This window comes from Quercus lobata, chromosome 5, assembly GCF_001633185.2.
Source record: "Quercus lobata isolate SW786 chromosome 5, ValleyOak3.0 Primary Assembly, whole genome shotgun sequence".
Taxonomy (NCBI): domain Eukaryota; kingdom Viridiplantae; phylum Streptophyta; class Magnoliopsida; order Fagales; family Fagaceae; genus Quercus; species Quercus lobata.
Genome location: NC_044908.1, coordinates 43282101 through 43298712, shown reverse-complemented (window position 1 = coordinate 43298712; position 16612 = coordinate 43282101). Strand labels below are relative to the sequence as shown.

Genomic DNA, 16612 nt, shown 5'->3' with positions numbered 1-16612 from the left:
AGGCATAGAGGTATTGTACAGGGCAATGTGCAACGGTGCCAGGAGGTTGACGGTGCAGGAATTCCTACATTATTACCGTCCTGATGAGATTGCCCAGTCAAAGGGTATGTATAGCTTCATGCCTAGGAGCCCTTTGCTGAGGCTTATGTGTGAGACCCCCGACTCTAATAGGAACTGGAAGAGTCGGTATTTTTTCATAGAAGGTGAAAAATGGATGTGTGTGGCGAATGGATGTGTTGTCCTGGTGACAATGAATTTATGCCCGTCGACACCACACGGGGCATATTGCCACCGTCTGGTATGTATTTGTCTATATTCGGCTCAGTTTTTATTTGCCGTTGTTGGGAAATTTAGACCCCGGTTGATAGAATTAACAAGTTTTAAACCCAAGTTGTTAATTAGATTTATTATGAATAAAACTTGTTAAAACAAACAAACATCAATATCATGTCAAAATCATGCTGCGAAAAAATAAATAAGACAAGATGTGATGATCCAAGAAAACCAATGAAACAAACTAGTTTTACAGTAAAAAACTTGGAGGGAAACCTTCTCGAAAAGCAATTCACTATAGTAAAGAGAAGTTTTAGATCTAGTATAAAACCTTTGTCCCTAGACTCTACAATCCCTGTAGATGAACTCACATCAAAAACCTTCTACTGCTTCAGAACCTCTGAACTCTTCAATATATGAACACCACCCTTTTTGCACGGATCCCAGTACGTGACTAACCAATGATGCACGGCTCCCAGTACGTGACTAACACACCAACTAGAAGAAGATGTTAGCTGCAAAGTTTTTCACTTCATCAACAATGAAGATGAAGAAGCACTTGGTTACAAAACCCTAAGGCGCAAAGACGCAGTAGCTTCTTTCAGAGAGAACAAGGCATCGATCACCTTTTGCATATGTTCTCCTTGTATTCTCTTATGTGATGACCTCTAAAATAAGCCTTATATAGGTCTAGGGTTGTAAGAAAAGAAACCCTACACATACATGTCAGCATAGGCCGAAAATTAGATCTGGAAATCTGAATTTCCGTAACCTCGATCGATCGAGAGGTGTCGAGCTTTAAACTTCGACAGATACAGCTATCGAGGAGGTGTCGAGCAGGTGTCGAGGGGACAGAAATTTGCTTGATCGATCGACCTAGCTATCGAGAGGTGTCAAGATTGCGATAAGAAGCAACTGAAGAGCTTAATAGATAAGCCAAGTGTCGAGATTGCGATAAGAAGCAACTGAAGAGCTCGACAGATAAGCCAAGTGTCAAGAGGTGTCGAGCAGCTTTTAAGCGTTAAAATTCAGCACTTTCTTACTTGATTTTTGGACAGACTTGCATAACTTTAACACTTGAACTTGAAACAAGGTTTCTTGAAGTATTAAACACGTCCTAGATCTACCCAAATACAAGTAAAGTGTGTTTTGTTAAAGGATTAGACAATTACATAAAATAGTAACATATGTTCCTAACAAGTGAATCACATATGTTCTAACAATCTCCCTCTTTGGTAATCCGTGACAAAACCACAACAAACAAATGAATATATATGAGAAGTCATAAATCACTCAACTCATATTCACTTGTTGAATACAATAAAATCTATCCTAACATAAACTCTTGAAAAACTTTGCAAGAAGAGAGTTTATGCCCAGTAGACTTTGACAACATATATTTCTAAAACACTTTAAACAAAACACATCAAGGCATCTTTGTGTGAAACAAAAATAATAGATTGCATACAAGTAATAAGAAGCATGTGCATAAAGAGAGAAAAGAAACAACACATGTAGAGGTAGGTGAAGAAGACATACACATCATATATATATCAAAGATAAGCATAGTGTATGTAAACATGGTCACAGGACCAGTGTACAAGAAGAAGGAGGTAAGCACTCCCTTTAACAAGATGAAACACATCTCCCCCTTACAGAGGCATGTATTTCTCCCCCTAATATATAGAATCTTTAAAAAGAAACCACATACCCATCAGAAGAGTCATTCTCAGTATCACTCCAAGTAGCAACCAACCCTTTATCTTTTGACTCCTTGGTCTTTTCCCTCATAAGGTAGTTTGAGCACTCTATCCTCATATGACCAAAACCTTTGCACTCATGGCACTGGATGAAGGGTTTCTCATTCTTGGCCTTCCTAGAGGATTTAGATTTCCTAGGAGGTTTTCCCTTATCCTTTTTCCTAAATTGAAGAAGCATGATAATCTCATCAGTTATGAAGGTTAGAACCTTATCCTCATCATCATCTTCATCTTCACTTTCATCTTCATCTTCATCTTCAGAGTCCTCAATCTCTTTCTCTATACCCTTAAGAGCCAAGTTTTTACTCTTTCCACCTTTTCCCATTGAGCCTAATCCCATCTCATAGGTTTGAAGGTTCCCTACAAGCTTAGTCAAAGGAAGTTGATCAATGTCCTTCACTTCCTCAATGGCAGTGATCATGGCATGGAATCTTTCATGTAAGGACCTAAGGATTTTCCTCACAATTTTGGATTCTGCTATAGATTCTCCAAGGTTGAAAGTAGAATTCACAATATCCATGAGTTTAGCATAGAACTCATCAAAGGTCTCATCCTCCTCCATCGTTATTTCTTCAAAACTACTAGTGAGTCTTTGAAGCTTCACAGTCTTTATTGTCTTGGTACCTTCATAGGTGATCTCAAGAATAGTCCTGCTTCCTTAGCAACTTCTGTGGATGATATTTTCTTGAATTCCTCATTGGTCACCCCATAAAACAAAGCATTCAAGGCCCTACTGTTGAAATTTTCCGATATGATTGTTACATCATTCTAATCCACTAGCACTTCCTTTGGCTTAATCCAGCCAACTTCAACAGCTTGCCATACCTGTTCACTAAGAGCCTGCAAAAAAACTTTCATACGAACTTTCTAGTACGCATAATTAGTTCCATCAAATAAAGGAGGAATCAAAAGAGATTGTCCATGATCTATGACAACAGGGGTCAAGGATCATACTCAGGAAATTAATCCAATCAGAGTGTACCTACTCTGATACCACTTGTTGGGAAATTTAGACCCCGGTTGATAGAATTAAAAAGTTTTAAATCTAAGTTGTTAATTAGATTTATTATGAATAAAACTTGTTAAAACAAACAAACATCAATATCATGTCAAAATCATGCAGCAGAAAAATAAATAAGACAAGATATGATGACCTAGGAAAACCAATGAAACAAACTAGTTTCACAGTTAAAAACCTGGGGGGAAATCTTCTCGAAAAGCAATTCACTATAGTAAAGAGAAGTTTCAGATCTAGTACAAAATCTTTGTCCCTAGACTCTACAATCCCCATAGATGAACTCATAGCAGAAACCTTCTACCGCTTCAGAACCTCTGAACTCTTCAATATATGAACGCCACCCTTTTTGCATGGATCCCAGTACGTGACTAACCAATGATGCACGGCTCCTAGTACGTGACTAACACACCAGCTTGAAGAAGATTGTTGGCTGCAAAATTCTTCACTTCATCAACAATAAAGATCAAAAAGCACTTGGTTACAAAACCCTAAGGCACAAAGACGCAGTAGCTTCTTTCAGAGAGAACAAGGCATCGGTCACCTTTTGCATATGTTCTCCTTGTATTCTCTTATGTGACGGCCTCTAAAATAAGCCTTATATAGGTCTAGGGTTGTGAGAAAAGAAACCTTACACATACATGTCAGCATAGGCCGAAAATCAGATCTGAAAATCTGAATTTCCGTAACCTCAATCGATCGAGAGGTGTCGAGCTTTAAACTTCAATAGATACAGCTATCGAGGAGGTGTCGATTAGGTGTTGAGGGGACAGAAATTTTCTTGATCGATCGATCTAGCTATCGAGAGGTGTCGAGATTGTGATAAGAAGCAACTGAAGAGCTCGACAGACAAGCCAGGTGTTGAGAGGTGTCGAGCAGCTATCGAGCGTTAAAATTCAGCACTTTCTCACTTGATTCTTGGACAGACTTGCATGGCTTTAACACTTGAACTTGAAATAAGGTTTCTTGAAGTATTAAACACATCCTAGATCTACCCAAATACAAGTAAAATACATTTTTTCAAAGAATTAGCCAATTACATAAAATAGTGACATATGTTCCTAACAAGTGAACCACATATGTCCTAACAGCCGTGTCACTTTAACCATCTTCTTTTGCAGTTCGCGACCGTCCACAAGTCCCTCTCGAAGAGTGGAGTTTTCTGGAGAGAATTTTTAACAAGTCCAAGCTAGAGGAGAGGACGTGGGAAAAGTTGGTCACATTAAACACTATCCATTGGTACTACAACGAACCAGAGCCGATTCCAGCTACCTATCGATACGACACTCAAGTTCGCCAACGTTAGTCTGTCGCCCTATCTTTGGGTTTCTTGGTTTGTAAGCTCTAACCATTCGTCTTCCCTTATGTAGAAATGGATGCTGCCAAGAGAAGGGTCGTCATCAAACAACAGGCAACCAAAAAGAAAGAGATGGAAGGACAACAACCTAAGGAAATGGGTTCATCCAACCCGTCCACAAAAAGAAAACTGCTGGAGAAGCGAGGTCGTCTCCCCAAGAAGCCTAAAACCATTCTAGAGCCCATCGTGGGACTAGAGGTCGAGAGCAGGAAGATGGTTACTCCTGCTAAGCATGGAGCAGGAAAGGGTTTAATGAAAGGCCCGTCTACCACCCAAGAGAAGCCACCCGTCCTCCTCCGTGAGAATTCCAAATATGCTTTAGAGAAACTTTCGTCCATCATATCGTCCGACGACTATGAGGACTTAAGCAACCATGCCACAGAAGCCATGGGAGAGACGAGGCTCTTTTGTATTGCTTAGGTAAGTCATGCCGTCCACTTTCTATCCTTCCCGTTCACTTACCTCCGTCACTAATAACCTTTGTTTTCAAGTTATGGTGATGATGAAGGGGCTGATGAGACGGTGTCTGAACCATGAGACGACGCTAGACCGTGTAAGAGCGAGGGCCAACGAGATGGAGGACGAGTTGAACAGTCTCAAGGCTTGGAAGGTTGGCATGGAGAAAAAATTTGCTACGTCGGAGAAAGTCAGGAAAGAGCTTGAGGAACATATGGAGACGATGAGGAAAGTCCTGGAGGATAAGGAGAAAGAGATCAAGGATGCCAAGGACCAACTCCGTCAGGCGAAGGAGGCAGCGATTCGTGAATATCGCGACTCTAACGCCTTCCTAGAGGAGCTCGAGACCTCTTATGCGGATGGTTTTGATGACGCTGTCCGTCAAGCCAAGAAAGCTTATCCTGACCTTGACTTTTCTCAACTCAACATTGATACACAAGTCCAAGCTACTACTCAACCCGTTGCCTTTGAGAGTACAAATGATCTATTTGCTGATGATGCAGCCTTTGGCGACGGAGAGTCAGCTCCTGTTGAAAACCAAGTCCAGCCCGTCGGTGATGATGCCCGTCAGCCCATGATTTTTCAAGAGAATGTTGAAAATACCCCCCCCCCCCTCATCAGTAAATTTATTTAATTTTTTTTTTTTATGGAATTGTAACTATTTGGGGAACAGCCTTTTAACTTTATCTGTCATTTATGGCATGTAAAACATTCCCTTTTAAGGGCTTTAAGTAATATTTACTTGTTCTATTGTTTGTCTTTTAGATGGATCTGTCCTCTGATGAATGTGTAGTGTCAATTTTAATTTTATGTTGAACCTTTAATAGGGATCTTATAACTATTCTCTTCAAGGGGGTCCGTTCACTTGCGGACTAGTGCGGAACATTCAACTTTAGGTCCTTCAGGATGAGCCCGTCCACTCATTGAGGTTCTTCAGGATGATCCCGTCCACTCAATGACTAGTAATATTAATCCAACTATGAGTTGGATCCGTCCACTATAAGGGCTTTTTGAATTTTTAGATGGAGTCTATCCAGTTGATCTTACAATTTAAATCCGTCCACTATAAGGATCAATTGTGGATTGAGGTAAATCAATTTTATGTTGGGTCCATTCACTAAATGGACCTTATAGTTTTCATCCTTTAAGGTGAGTCCGTCCATTCATGGGATAGTATCATTAACCTAACCTTAAATTTTATCCGTCCATTGTATGGACTTTATAGTTATCATCCTTTATGATGAGTCCGTCCACTTGTCGACTAGAAGTATTAATTTGAATCAGTCTACTTATGGACTTGCAATAATAATCCAACTTAAGTTGGATCCGTTCATTGTATGGACTTTATAGTTATCCTTTAGGATGAGTCTGTCCACTTGTGGACTAGAAATATTAATCTAAATCCTTCCACTTATGGACTAGTAATTTTAATCCAACCTTAAGTTGGATCTGTCCATTGTATGGACTTTATAGTATTCATCCTTTAGGATGAGTCCGTCCACATGTGGACCTGAATAATTTGTCCTTTTCAAGGACTTCAGAATATTTCAGCCTCCTGGGTTGAACCATCCATTTTATTGGAATTCGTGGTAGATCTATCCACTTGTTGGACTAATACTTTCACCCTCCTGGGATGAATTCGTCCATTTTATGGACTTGATAAAACTTTGTAGAAAAAACACTAGTTATATCTGAATACTCCTCTTATTATAGTCATTTATTCATAGGAGAGTAATTTCTCCAGGGAGAAGCTTAAAAAGATACTTAAAAAAGCATTGTAGCAAAATAAATTGTCTAAATAGTGAACTAAAAAACTGCAAAAATGTAGCAAAAAATTTAACTAAAAAGTAAATTGGAGGTTTGGTGGATGTTGCTTTTCGCTTCATTATCTCTACTGGTAGTACTTTCGTAGGTGCTCAGCGTTCCATGGATGTTGCAATTCTCACCCATCTAGTGTCTCAAGGTGGTAGGTGCCTTTTCTTTGCCATGATATGACTCTGTAAGGCCCTTCCCAATTGGGGCCGAGCTTTCCTTGGGTAGGATCCTTAGCTGCTCCCATTACCTTCCTTAAAACAAGGTCTCTGACATGGAAGTCTCTGTGTCTGACTTTGGAGTTGTAGTGCTTCGCCATGAGGTTCTAGTATTGTGCCAACCTTTGCTCAGTTGTTGCCTGGACCTCGTCTACTAGGTCAAGTTGCAGGCGTATGGCTTCATCATTCTTATTCTCGTCATAGTTCTCCACCCGGTAGCTTGTGAGCCCTACTTCTGTTGGGATGACTGCCTCGCTTCTGTATGCTAGTCGAAATGGTGTTTCCCCTGTAGTTGTCCTCGCTATTGTTCAGTATGCCCATAAAACACTTGGTAGTTTGTTCGGCCATATGCCCTTTGCCCCCTTGAGCCGAGTCTTGATGATCTTGAGCAAGGATAGGTTCGTAACTTCAACCTGTCCATTGGCTTGTGAGTGGGCAGGTGACGAGTAGTAGTTTTTGATTCCTAGTTCCAAACAGAAATCTCTGAACACGCTATTGTTGAACTGCTTTTCATTGTTCGAAACAAGCACCTGGGTATCCCGTATCTACAAATGATATTCTTTCAGACAAAATTCCGAATATTCTTCTCTATGATAGTGGCTAAGGTTTCTATTTCCACCCATTTGGTGAAGTAATTGATGCCAACCACTAGAAACTTTAGCTACGTGACTGCTATTGGGAAAGGGCCCATGATATCTAATCCTCATTGAGAGAACGGCCACGGGGCCGTCATAGGGGTGAGTTCCTCGAACAGTTTTCTGATAACATTGCCGAATCTCTAGCATTTGTCGCAAGCTTTGACATAAGTTTGCGCATCCTTCTGCATAGTAGGCCAGTAGTATCCTGCTCGAATCAGCTTGTTCACCAACGATCGTACCCCCGAGTGGTTTCCGTAGATCCCTTCGTGGACCTCTCTCATGATGTAATCTGCCTCCTCGGGGCCCAAACACCTTAGGTACAAGCTGGTGAAACCTCTTTTGTATAAGACGTCTTTTATTAGAACAAATTGCGATGCTTGGACCTTCAATTTTCTGGCGGTGTCCTTCCCATCCGGTAGCATACCGTTCCTTAGGTAGAAGACTAATGGGTGGTCCAGTTGCTTTAGTACCTATCTCCTGCACACTCGTAACATCATCTATGAGTGAAGAGATTTGGACGAAGGATAGTACCTGATCGGGGACGAGTATGTATTCTGTTGAGGCGGCCTTAGCTAGACGATCAGCACATTCGTTCTCCTCCCTTAGGATTTGGACGAATTTGATTTGGAGATTGCCGATTCGACCCTTCACCTACTCAAGGTACTTCTTCATTCTTTCGTTCTTACATTCGTAGTTACCATTAATCTGACTAGTTACAACTTGGGAGTCGCAGTATACAACCATGTTTTCAGCTCTTGCTGCTCTTGCGAGGTCCAATCCTACCACTAAAGCTTCGAATTCTGCTTCATTATTGGTCGCAGGAAAGTCCAGGTGGATCATGCACTCGATCTTATCTCCTTCCGAGGTGTGGAGTACCCAGCCCCTCCTGCTTGCTTATTTAAAGATCCATTTGTATGGATGCTCCACTATGGAACTGCTTCTACCCCCTGGCCTTCCATGAGAGTGAATTCGGCGATGAAGTCAGCCACCACCTGTCCCTTTATAGCAATACGCGGACGGTACCATATATCGAACTCACTCAGCTCGACTTCCCATAATGCCATCCGTCCTACAGCTTCGGGGCTACTCATGGCTCTTCTCAGAGGCTTATCCGTCAAGACAACAATAGTATGTGCTTGGAAATATGGTTTGAGTTTTCGTGATGTGGTCACCAATGCGAACGCCAGCTTCTCCATCTGGGGATACCTTTCTTCTACTCCTCGAAACCCTCGGCTTGTAAAGTAAACCGGTCTCTACAACCCATCATCTTCTCTTACCAAAGCCGCGCTGACAACGGCTTGCAAGACGGCTAAGTACAGATAGAGCTCTTCCCCTGGCTTGGATGGGCTGAGTAATGGAGGAGAGGAAAGATACAACTTTAGATTTTCGAACGCCTACTGGCACTCGTCCGTCCACTCAAACGATCTCTTCAATACACGAAAGAAGGGTAGACATTTATCCGTCGCCCTTGAGACGAACCTATTTAGTTCTACTATCTTGCCATTCAGGCTTTGCACCTCCTTAACCGTCTTCAGTGCAGCTAGCTCCACTATAGCCCGTATTTTCTTTGGACTAACCTCAATACCTCTTTAGGATACCATGAATCCCAAGAATTTCCTTGCAGTAATCCCGAATACACACTTATTCGGATTTAATCTTATGTTGTACGCCCAGAGGGTGTCGAAGGTCTCTTGGAGGTCACTCAAGTGTTTATCTTCTTGTAAGCTTTTCACCAGAATGTCATCTACATAAACTTGCACATTCCTCCCAATCTAGTGTGCAAACATCTTGTTCATTAATCTTTGGTACATTGCGCTTGCGTTCTTGAGCCCGAATGGCATCACTTTGTAGCTAAAGAGTCCTTGGCTGGTACCAAAAGAAGTCTTTTCTTGATCAACCTCCTCCATTCTGATCTGGTTGTCTCCTAAGAACGCATCCATAAAGCTCAGAAGTTGACGTCTCGTGGTTAAGTCTACCAAGGTATCTATCCATGGGAGCGGGTAACTGTCCTTGGGGTAGGCTCTATTGAGGTCCGTGAAGTCTATGCACATCCTCCACTTTCCATTGTCCTTTTTTACCATAACCACGTTTGCCAACCAGTCAGGGTAGTACACTTCTCAAATGAAATCTGCTTCCAATAACTTCCGAACCTCCTCAGCTATCGCTTTGTCTCGTTCCTGAGCAAATACTTGCTTTTTCTGTCGGATGGGAGAGGATGAGGGTGACACATTCAATCTGTGGACAATGACTGAGGGGTCAATTCCGGGCATGTCCTTGTGACTCCAGGTGAATACGTCCTGATTTTCTCTTAGAAACGTTATGAGTGCTTGACATACCGGCTAACTAGCCAACGTACCCACTCTAGTCATCTGCTCGGGCCTTGAGTTATCAAGGGTCACTTCCTCTAGTTCTTCTACCGGCTCCGCTATTGTTCGTTGTTCTTCTATGCACATGGTTTGCTGGTGATCATCCATCTCTAGCATAGTAATGTAGCATTCATGCGCTGCCACTTGATCCCCTCATACTTCTCCTACCCCGTATTCAGTGGGAAACTTGATTATCAAATGGTAGGTTAATGTTACAGCCTTCCATGAATTCAAAGTAGGACATCCCAATATGGCATTGTACGCGGACGAGCAGTTAACGACTAGGAAGGTCACGTCCTTTGTGATCTGCTGAGGGTAATCTCCAACTGTCACTGGTAAGGTGGCTGCACCTAGTGGATACACCCTTGTTCCTCCAAATCCTACGAGTGAGGCGTTGGTTGGGATCAATCGTTCTCTCTCTATTCTAATCTGCTGAAAGGTTGGATAGTATAAGATATCAGCGGAGCTTCCGTTGTCTATCAGCACCCTGTAGGTGTTATAGTCTCCTACCCGTATACTGACTACGAGTGTATCATCATGTGGGTGGTGGAGACGTCGGGCATCTTCTTCTGTGAACCCAATTATGGGATTGTCGACCCACTATCTTCGGGGCATACCTTGTTAGTTGAATATTTTGAACCATCCGTAGGTATGCCTTACGTGCCTTCTTAGAGGAACTAGAAATACTGCCCCCTGTGATCATCCTTATGTCTCCCATGGGTGGCTTGGGTCGCTCGTTTTCTCTTCAAGCTGGTGCTCCTTGGTTCTATTCTATTCCTTCCTTACCAACGAATTTTTGCAGTTTTCCTTTCCTAATGAAGGCCTCTATTTGCTGCTTCAAGTCATAGCAATCAGACGTGTCGTGACCGTGGTCTTGGTGGAAATGACAATATTTATCCCTGGGCCTCTTGCTGGGATCACCCTTTAATTTGTCGGGGAATGTCAAGGCTCCTTCATCTTTGATATGTATTAGGACCTGATTAATCAGGGTATTCAAGGGGGTGAAGTTTGTTAACCTCCTTGTCGGGGGCTTGGATCGTCGATCATCTCTTTTATCTCCTGTTCTGGCCATCTTTCTACCCCTATCCTGCCAAGCTTCCTCCTGCCTCTCTCTCTTCTTGGGTTTTTCCTCGTGGGCCAGCAACGCATCTTCAGCATTCACGTACTTGGTGGTCCTGTAAAGCACATCCAACATGGTTTTCGGGTCATTCTTGTACAAGGAGAATAAAAACTTACCCTTTCGTAGCTCGTTTGTAAAGGTTGCTACGAGGATCTTGTCGTCAGCTTCGTCAATCGAGAGTGCTTCCTTGTTGAAGTGGGCTATATAAGACCTCAGCGTCTCATCCTCTTGTTGCCTAATGCTCATTAAGTATGCGGTTGACTTCTTATATCTATGTCCCCCGATAAAGTGTGAAGCGAATTGAGTGCTTAGGTCCTTGAAAGTGCTAATGGAGTTAGGCGTCAACCTGCTAAACCAAATTCTTACGGGACCTCTTAGTGTGGTAGGGAAGGCTCTACACATGATCTCATCTGCTACTCCTTGAAGGTGCATCAGGGTCTTGAAGGATTCCAAGTGATCTAGAGGGTCCTAGGCTCCGTTGTAGCTTTCTATCTGCGGCATGCGAAACTTCTGTGGTAGGGGGAAGGAGTTGACGGAAATTGTCACGTCCCAAACCCCAAAGGGTCCAAAGCATGAGAAAGACATCTCAAAGTACCTGTAGATTTTTTTTTTCCTTTTTTTTAAATTCTTTTTTGACAATCCAATCCACATAAATCATATCCAATAACAACATCAAGAATTATCATAATAATTCCATTGAATATACTTTCAAAGTAAGTCAGAGCTCTAAGTAATAATTACAAGGACCAATGGCCACAATAGAATAGAGGTCTAAATAAATAATTACATATTAACAGCTTGTCCCATTAGTGGGAATAAAGTCACAACCATTATAATACACAAACGAATGAGTCAAGCCTACTCTAAGATGTACAACATCTAATATCTCCATTACAAAAGTTTAGTTTCCATCAGTAGTTAGTCTAACTACTATTAGCAACCAAAAAGCTGTCTCAAAAGAGTGTTGCCTACTCTGAAAAGTTTATAAAATAATGATATGAGACGGAGCCCAGTAAGTAGCATATTTAATGGGGGTGGGGGAAATGCAAGTTTCATCTTCAAAATAAAAATATGACAAGAATGATTAAATAATGAAACACAAAGTTTCTCAAAGTAAATGCCTTGAAACTATATACTATAATCTGTGAGCATCAACAATATAATTTCTAAAGCCATAATATCTAACATAAGATAAATTATCACAAATATACCACACTACCACATAGACCGGTCAAGGGATCCACCTATTCACAACTGGCATGATATTGTCCTCTTTGGTATGCAGACTCTTGGCCCCATGGATAGCAGCCTCACCCATACCCTCAAGGTTTTTCTCTCCCTCCATGGGCAGCAGAGAGAGTGCGTCAAATAGGACCTCTCTTGCATGTGGTCTCTTGGCCCCATGGACAGCAGCCTCACCCACACACAATCAAGGAACCTCTTCCCCCCATGGGCAGCAGGGAAGAACGCGTCATCCAAAGTGAAAAGGCATTGACCTGAATTTGATTCCATTATCACAAAAACTATAGAGACCAAATCGGGTGATCACTGAGAAATCACACATGGCATGGTGTTAAAACAACTCACAGGTTACATTACTTTGAAACACATAGTTCATATCCAGGTAGTTTCAGAAAAACCTTAAATAATCTAACTTCTCCAAAGTTTTTAAGGTTTTCAACTTCATTCTTGTCAAGAGATTTTCTATCAATTTCTCACATAACAAGACAAAATAAGCATCTTTAAATTTTCTAATATACCATAAAATCTAAGATTTCCTTATCTAAGATTAAATAAAAGATGCTCATTTTTCCATATCAACAATTCATGCATTTCCCCAAATGCAATACCAAATATGATGCATTTTCATATATAATCATATATACATATATATATATATATTAAGGTTAGGACACAATAGTTTTTTAGGAAAATATAGTTTCCATAAGTAGTTTTCAAAAGCGTGTCCAACCCCAAAACAACATTTATGCAAAATGTTTATTTTTCAAAAATCCCATTAAAAAGCTACTTACCTCGCAACCAGAAAATCCTAATTCTCCAAGCTCCAAGGAGATTAGCTAGAATCTAAACAATATCAAGTAAACCTATCACAATAAGCATAGAGCTTGAAATTGCATCTAGCCACAATTTAGGAATTGCCAAATAATCACTTAATTAGGCAAGCCTAGTATTTAACCTCATCAATAATAATATATTCCACTACCAAAGTTTCTTAACAAATAGATTCACAAGGCATAAACTCCAATTTATAAAGTTAACCCATTCATCTCCAACATTATGACTAGTTTCCATAAAATTTACACTACATCATTAAGAGACCCATGAAAGCAAAATCAATATATCCTCCAAGACAAGAAATTTAGAACTTCAACTAATTCCAAATAAACCCAATGGCAATGAAAAAATTTAAATTTACCAACCATCACATGTTATAACTTAAAACCCCTAAATTTTCCACCATACATAAACATTAAGTAGTCATCAATAGCACAAAATATATACCCACTCATCAAATAATTCCACCAATACAAAACCCATACATAAAAACACATAAATATCACTTTCAATGCTCATAAATCACATGGGTATCATTATTAAAGCTTACACAAAAATAACCTCAAGCAAAAGTGCAAAATCCACCAAAAAGATGAGAAATTTTTACCTCAAAGAAAGGATGTGAAGGTGTTTATGGGTTCCCAAGAATTTTCCGGTGATTTTGCCGGAAAATGATGGTGGAAATGGTGGTGGCGATGTGGGAGTGCCGGTGGAGAGGATGAGAGTAGAGAGGAGAGCGTATGAGAGAAAACAAAAAGAAAAATGAAAAGAAGGAAAGGTTGAGAGTGAGCCGGCCAAAGAGAAGATAAAATGGAATGATTGTGTGGTACGTAGTGGGGTTAGGTTGGGCTTTGGCACGTGGGAACCCAAAAAAAAATCTGATCTTGACTTTTGTTTTTTTTTTTTAATTGCTAACTGGGACGTTACACACATGGTGAATGGTGAATTGGTTCGATGGACCAGATCGTCGAGGTCACTGGACACTCTCCCCCTGAGCACGTTCATCATAAAGTCCATCCGTTCTTTCATCATCTGCATCTCTGCGACAATGTGGGGTTGAGCTATATCAGTGATGGATGGACGGCTCATGTCTTGTTGTTCCGCTCTACTCGAGGCGTTACTACCCTTTGGCCCCTCTTGGTTTCTTCATTCAGCACTAGTACCTTCTTGGTCTTCCTCTTGGGTACCCATTGCTGCGTTCTTCTGCCGTAGCTGTTCCTATAGGTCTTGGTTCTGTTTGGTGAGATGTTCCACTACTGCTGTGAGGGTTTGGACTTACCTCTCCAGGGTAGTGGGTCGTGGCTCGTCTCCTTGAATGTTGTTGGTGGTTGCCATCGAGCGAGTAAGTACCATGCAACTCTTTATCAGGGAAGCGTTTGTATGGCTTACAAGTCGCAGTCTTTCCTACAGACGGCGCCAACTGATGATGCCGAAAAATCACCAGTGAGCCACACAGTCCTTGCACACTCAAAACAATACCTGCACAATAAAAAGAAAAGACCTAACAGAGAGCACCAGTGTGGTGCTAGCCAAATACCCTCTGAAAGTTAAGTTAGAACTTCTCACAACTCTAGAGTGTCAGAGCTAGGGTGAATCATGCGTAACTGTTTTCTGAGGGTCTTTGGGTTTTTATAGTAGTGTAGAACCAAACTCCTATGCTTGCGCAACAAGTCTTTTCCTTATAGGGAAGATCTTCATTAATGTGCGTATCTTCCAGAATCCTCCTCGTGTTATAATTCTATTCATATTGGGATTCTATGGACTAGGGTTAATCGTGAGACGCAAGTCATTTCCATTTAGGATTTCTTGGAGACCACATAATGACCAATTCAATGCCACGTGGCCTTTTGATCCGTTCACATCGGATCCGTTTACTTTTAGCCCATTTATCTTGATCTGTCAAGTCCATCCAAATGGATCCGTCACCTCTAAATTCCTTCCTCTTTAGGGAGCAATTGAAGCAGTGGGCAAATTTGAGAGAAACAAGTAGAAGTCAAGGGAAAGATCTTTTCAAGATCTATGAGGCTGAACTTCACCGGATGCAGAACATTTTTGAGAGAAAAATACTTTATTTGAGATACATTAGGGTATGGCAGAACTTGGATAGTATATGCGTTGAAGAAGATAAAAGAAGGGAAGAGTTTGGGCACAAACCATTGAGTTACAAGTCTCTCTTGTCAGAGCGTGAGAGACAGATTAAGAACACAAATGGTGAGAATTTTGAATCGGATATCATATGGTATATTTTGGAAGAAAATCACGAGGCATTGGATTTCACTTCAAGCATGAAAGTTATCATGTTCATAAATTTGGCTGTATCATACCTTTTCATCTATCTCGCTAATATGCTTCTTGATCTCTAATTTTATTTCATTGTCCTCGTGATTTTCTTCCAAAATATACCATATGATATCCGATTCAAAATTCTCACCATTTGTGTTCTTAATCTGTCTCTCACGCTCTGACAAGAGAGACTTGTAACTCAATGGTTTGTGCCCAAACTCTTCCCTTCTTTTATCTTCTTCAACGCATATACTATCCAAGTTCTGCCATACCCTAATGTATCTCAAATAAAGTATTTTTCTCTCAAAAATGTTCTGCATCCGGTGAAGTTCAGCCTCATAGATCTTGAAAAGATCTTTCCCTTGACTTCTACTTGTTTCTCTCAAATTTGCCCACTGCTTCAATTGCTCCCTAAAGAGGAAGGAATTTAGAGGTGACGGATCCATTTGGATGGACTTGACAGATCAAGATAAATGGGCTAAAAGTAAACGGATCCGATGTGAACGGATCAAAAGGCCACGTGGCATTGAATTGGTCATTATGTGGTCTCCAAGAAATCCTAAATGAAAATGACTTGCGTCTCACGATTAACCCTAGTCCATAGAATCCCAATATGAATAGAATTATAACACGAGGAGGATTCTGGAAGATACGCACATTAATGAAGATCTTCCCTATAAGGAAAAGACTTGTTGCGCAAGCATAGGAGTTTGGTTCTACACTACTATAAAAACCCAAAGACCCTCAGAAAACAGTTACGCATGATTCACCCTAGCTCTGACACTCTAGAGTTGTGAGAAGTTCTAACTTAACTTTCAGAGGGTATTTGGCTAGCACCACACTGGTGCTCTCTGTTAGGTCTTTTCTTTTTATTGTGCAGGTATTGTTTTGAGTGTGCAAGGACTGTGTGGCTCACTGGTGATTTTTCGGCATCATCAGTTGGCGCCGTCTGTAGGAAAGACTGCGACTTGTAAGCCATACAAACGCTTCCCTGATAAAGAGTTGCATGGTACTTACTCGCTCGATGGCAACCACCAACAACATTCAAGGAGACGAGCCACGACCCACTACCCTGGAGAGGTAAGTCCAAACCCTCACAGCAGTAGTGGAACATCTCACCAAACAGAACCAAGACCTATAGGAACAGCTACGGCAGAAGAACGCAGCAATGGGTACCCAAGAGGAAGACCAAGAAGGTACTAGTGCTGAATGAAGAAACCAAGAGGGGCCAAAGGGTA

General features: G+C 41.2%; 1 protein-coding gene across 1 annotated transcript; it reads right to left on the bottom strand.

Annotated features, from left to right (window-relative positions):
• Positions 1-10661: 10661 nt before the first annotated feature.
• LOC115990514 lies at positions 10662-11447 on the bottom strand. Its single transcript, XM_031114345.1, has one exon. The coding sequence runs from the start codon at positions 11445-11447 to the stop codon at positions 10662-10664; it is 786 nt and encodes a 261-aa protein (XP_030970205.1).
• Positions 11448-16612: the final 5165 nt, after the last annotated feature.

Coding starts and splice junctions, on each gene's coding strand:
- LOC115990514 (XM_031114345.1), bottom strand. CDS start 11,447: ATGCACCTTCAAGGAGTAGCAGATGAGATCATGTGTAGAGCCTTCCCT.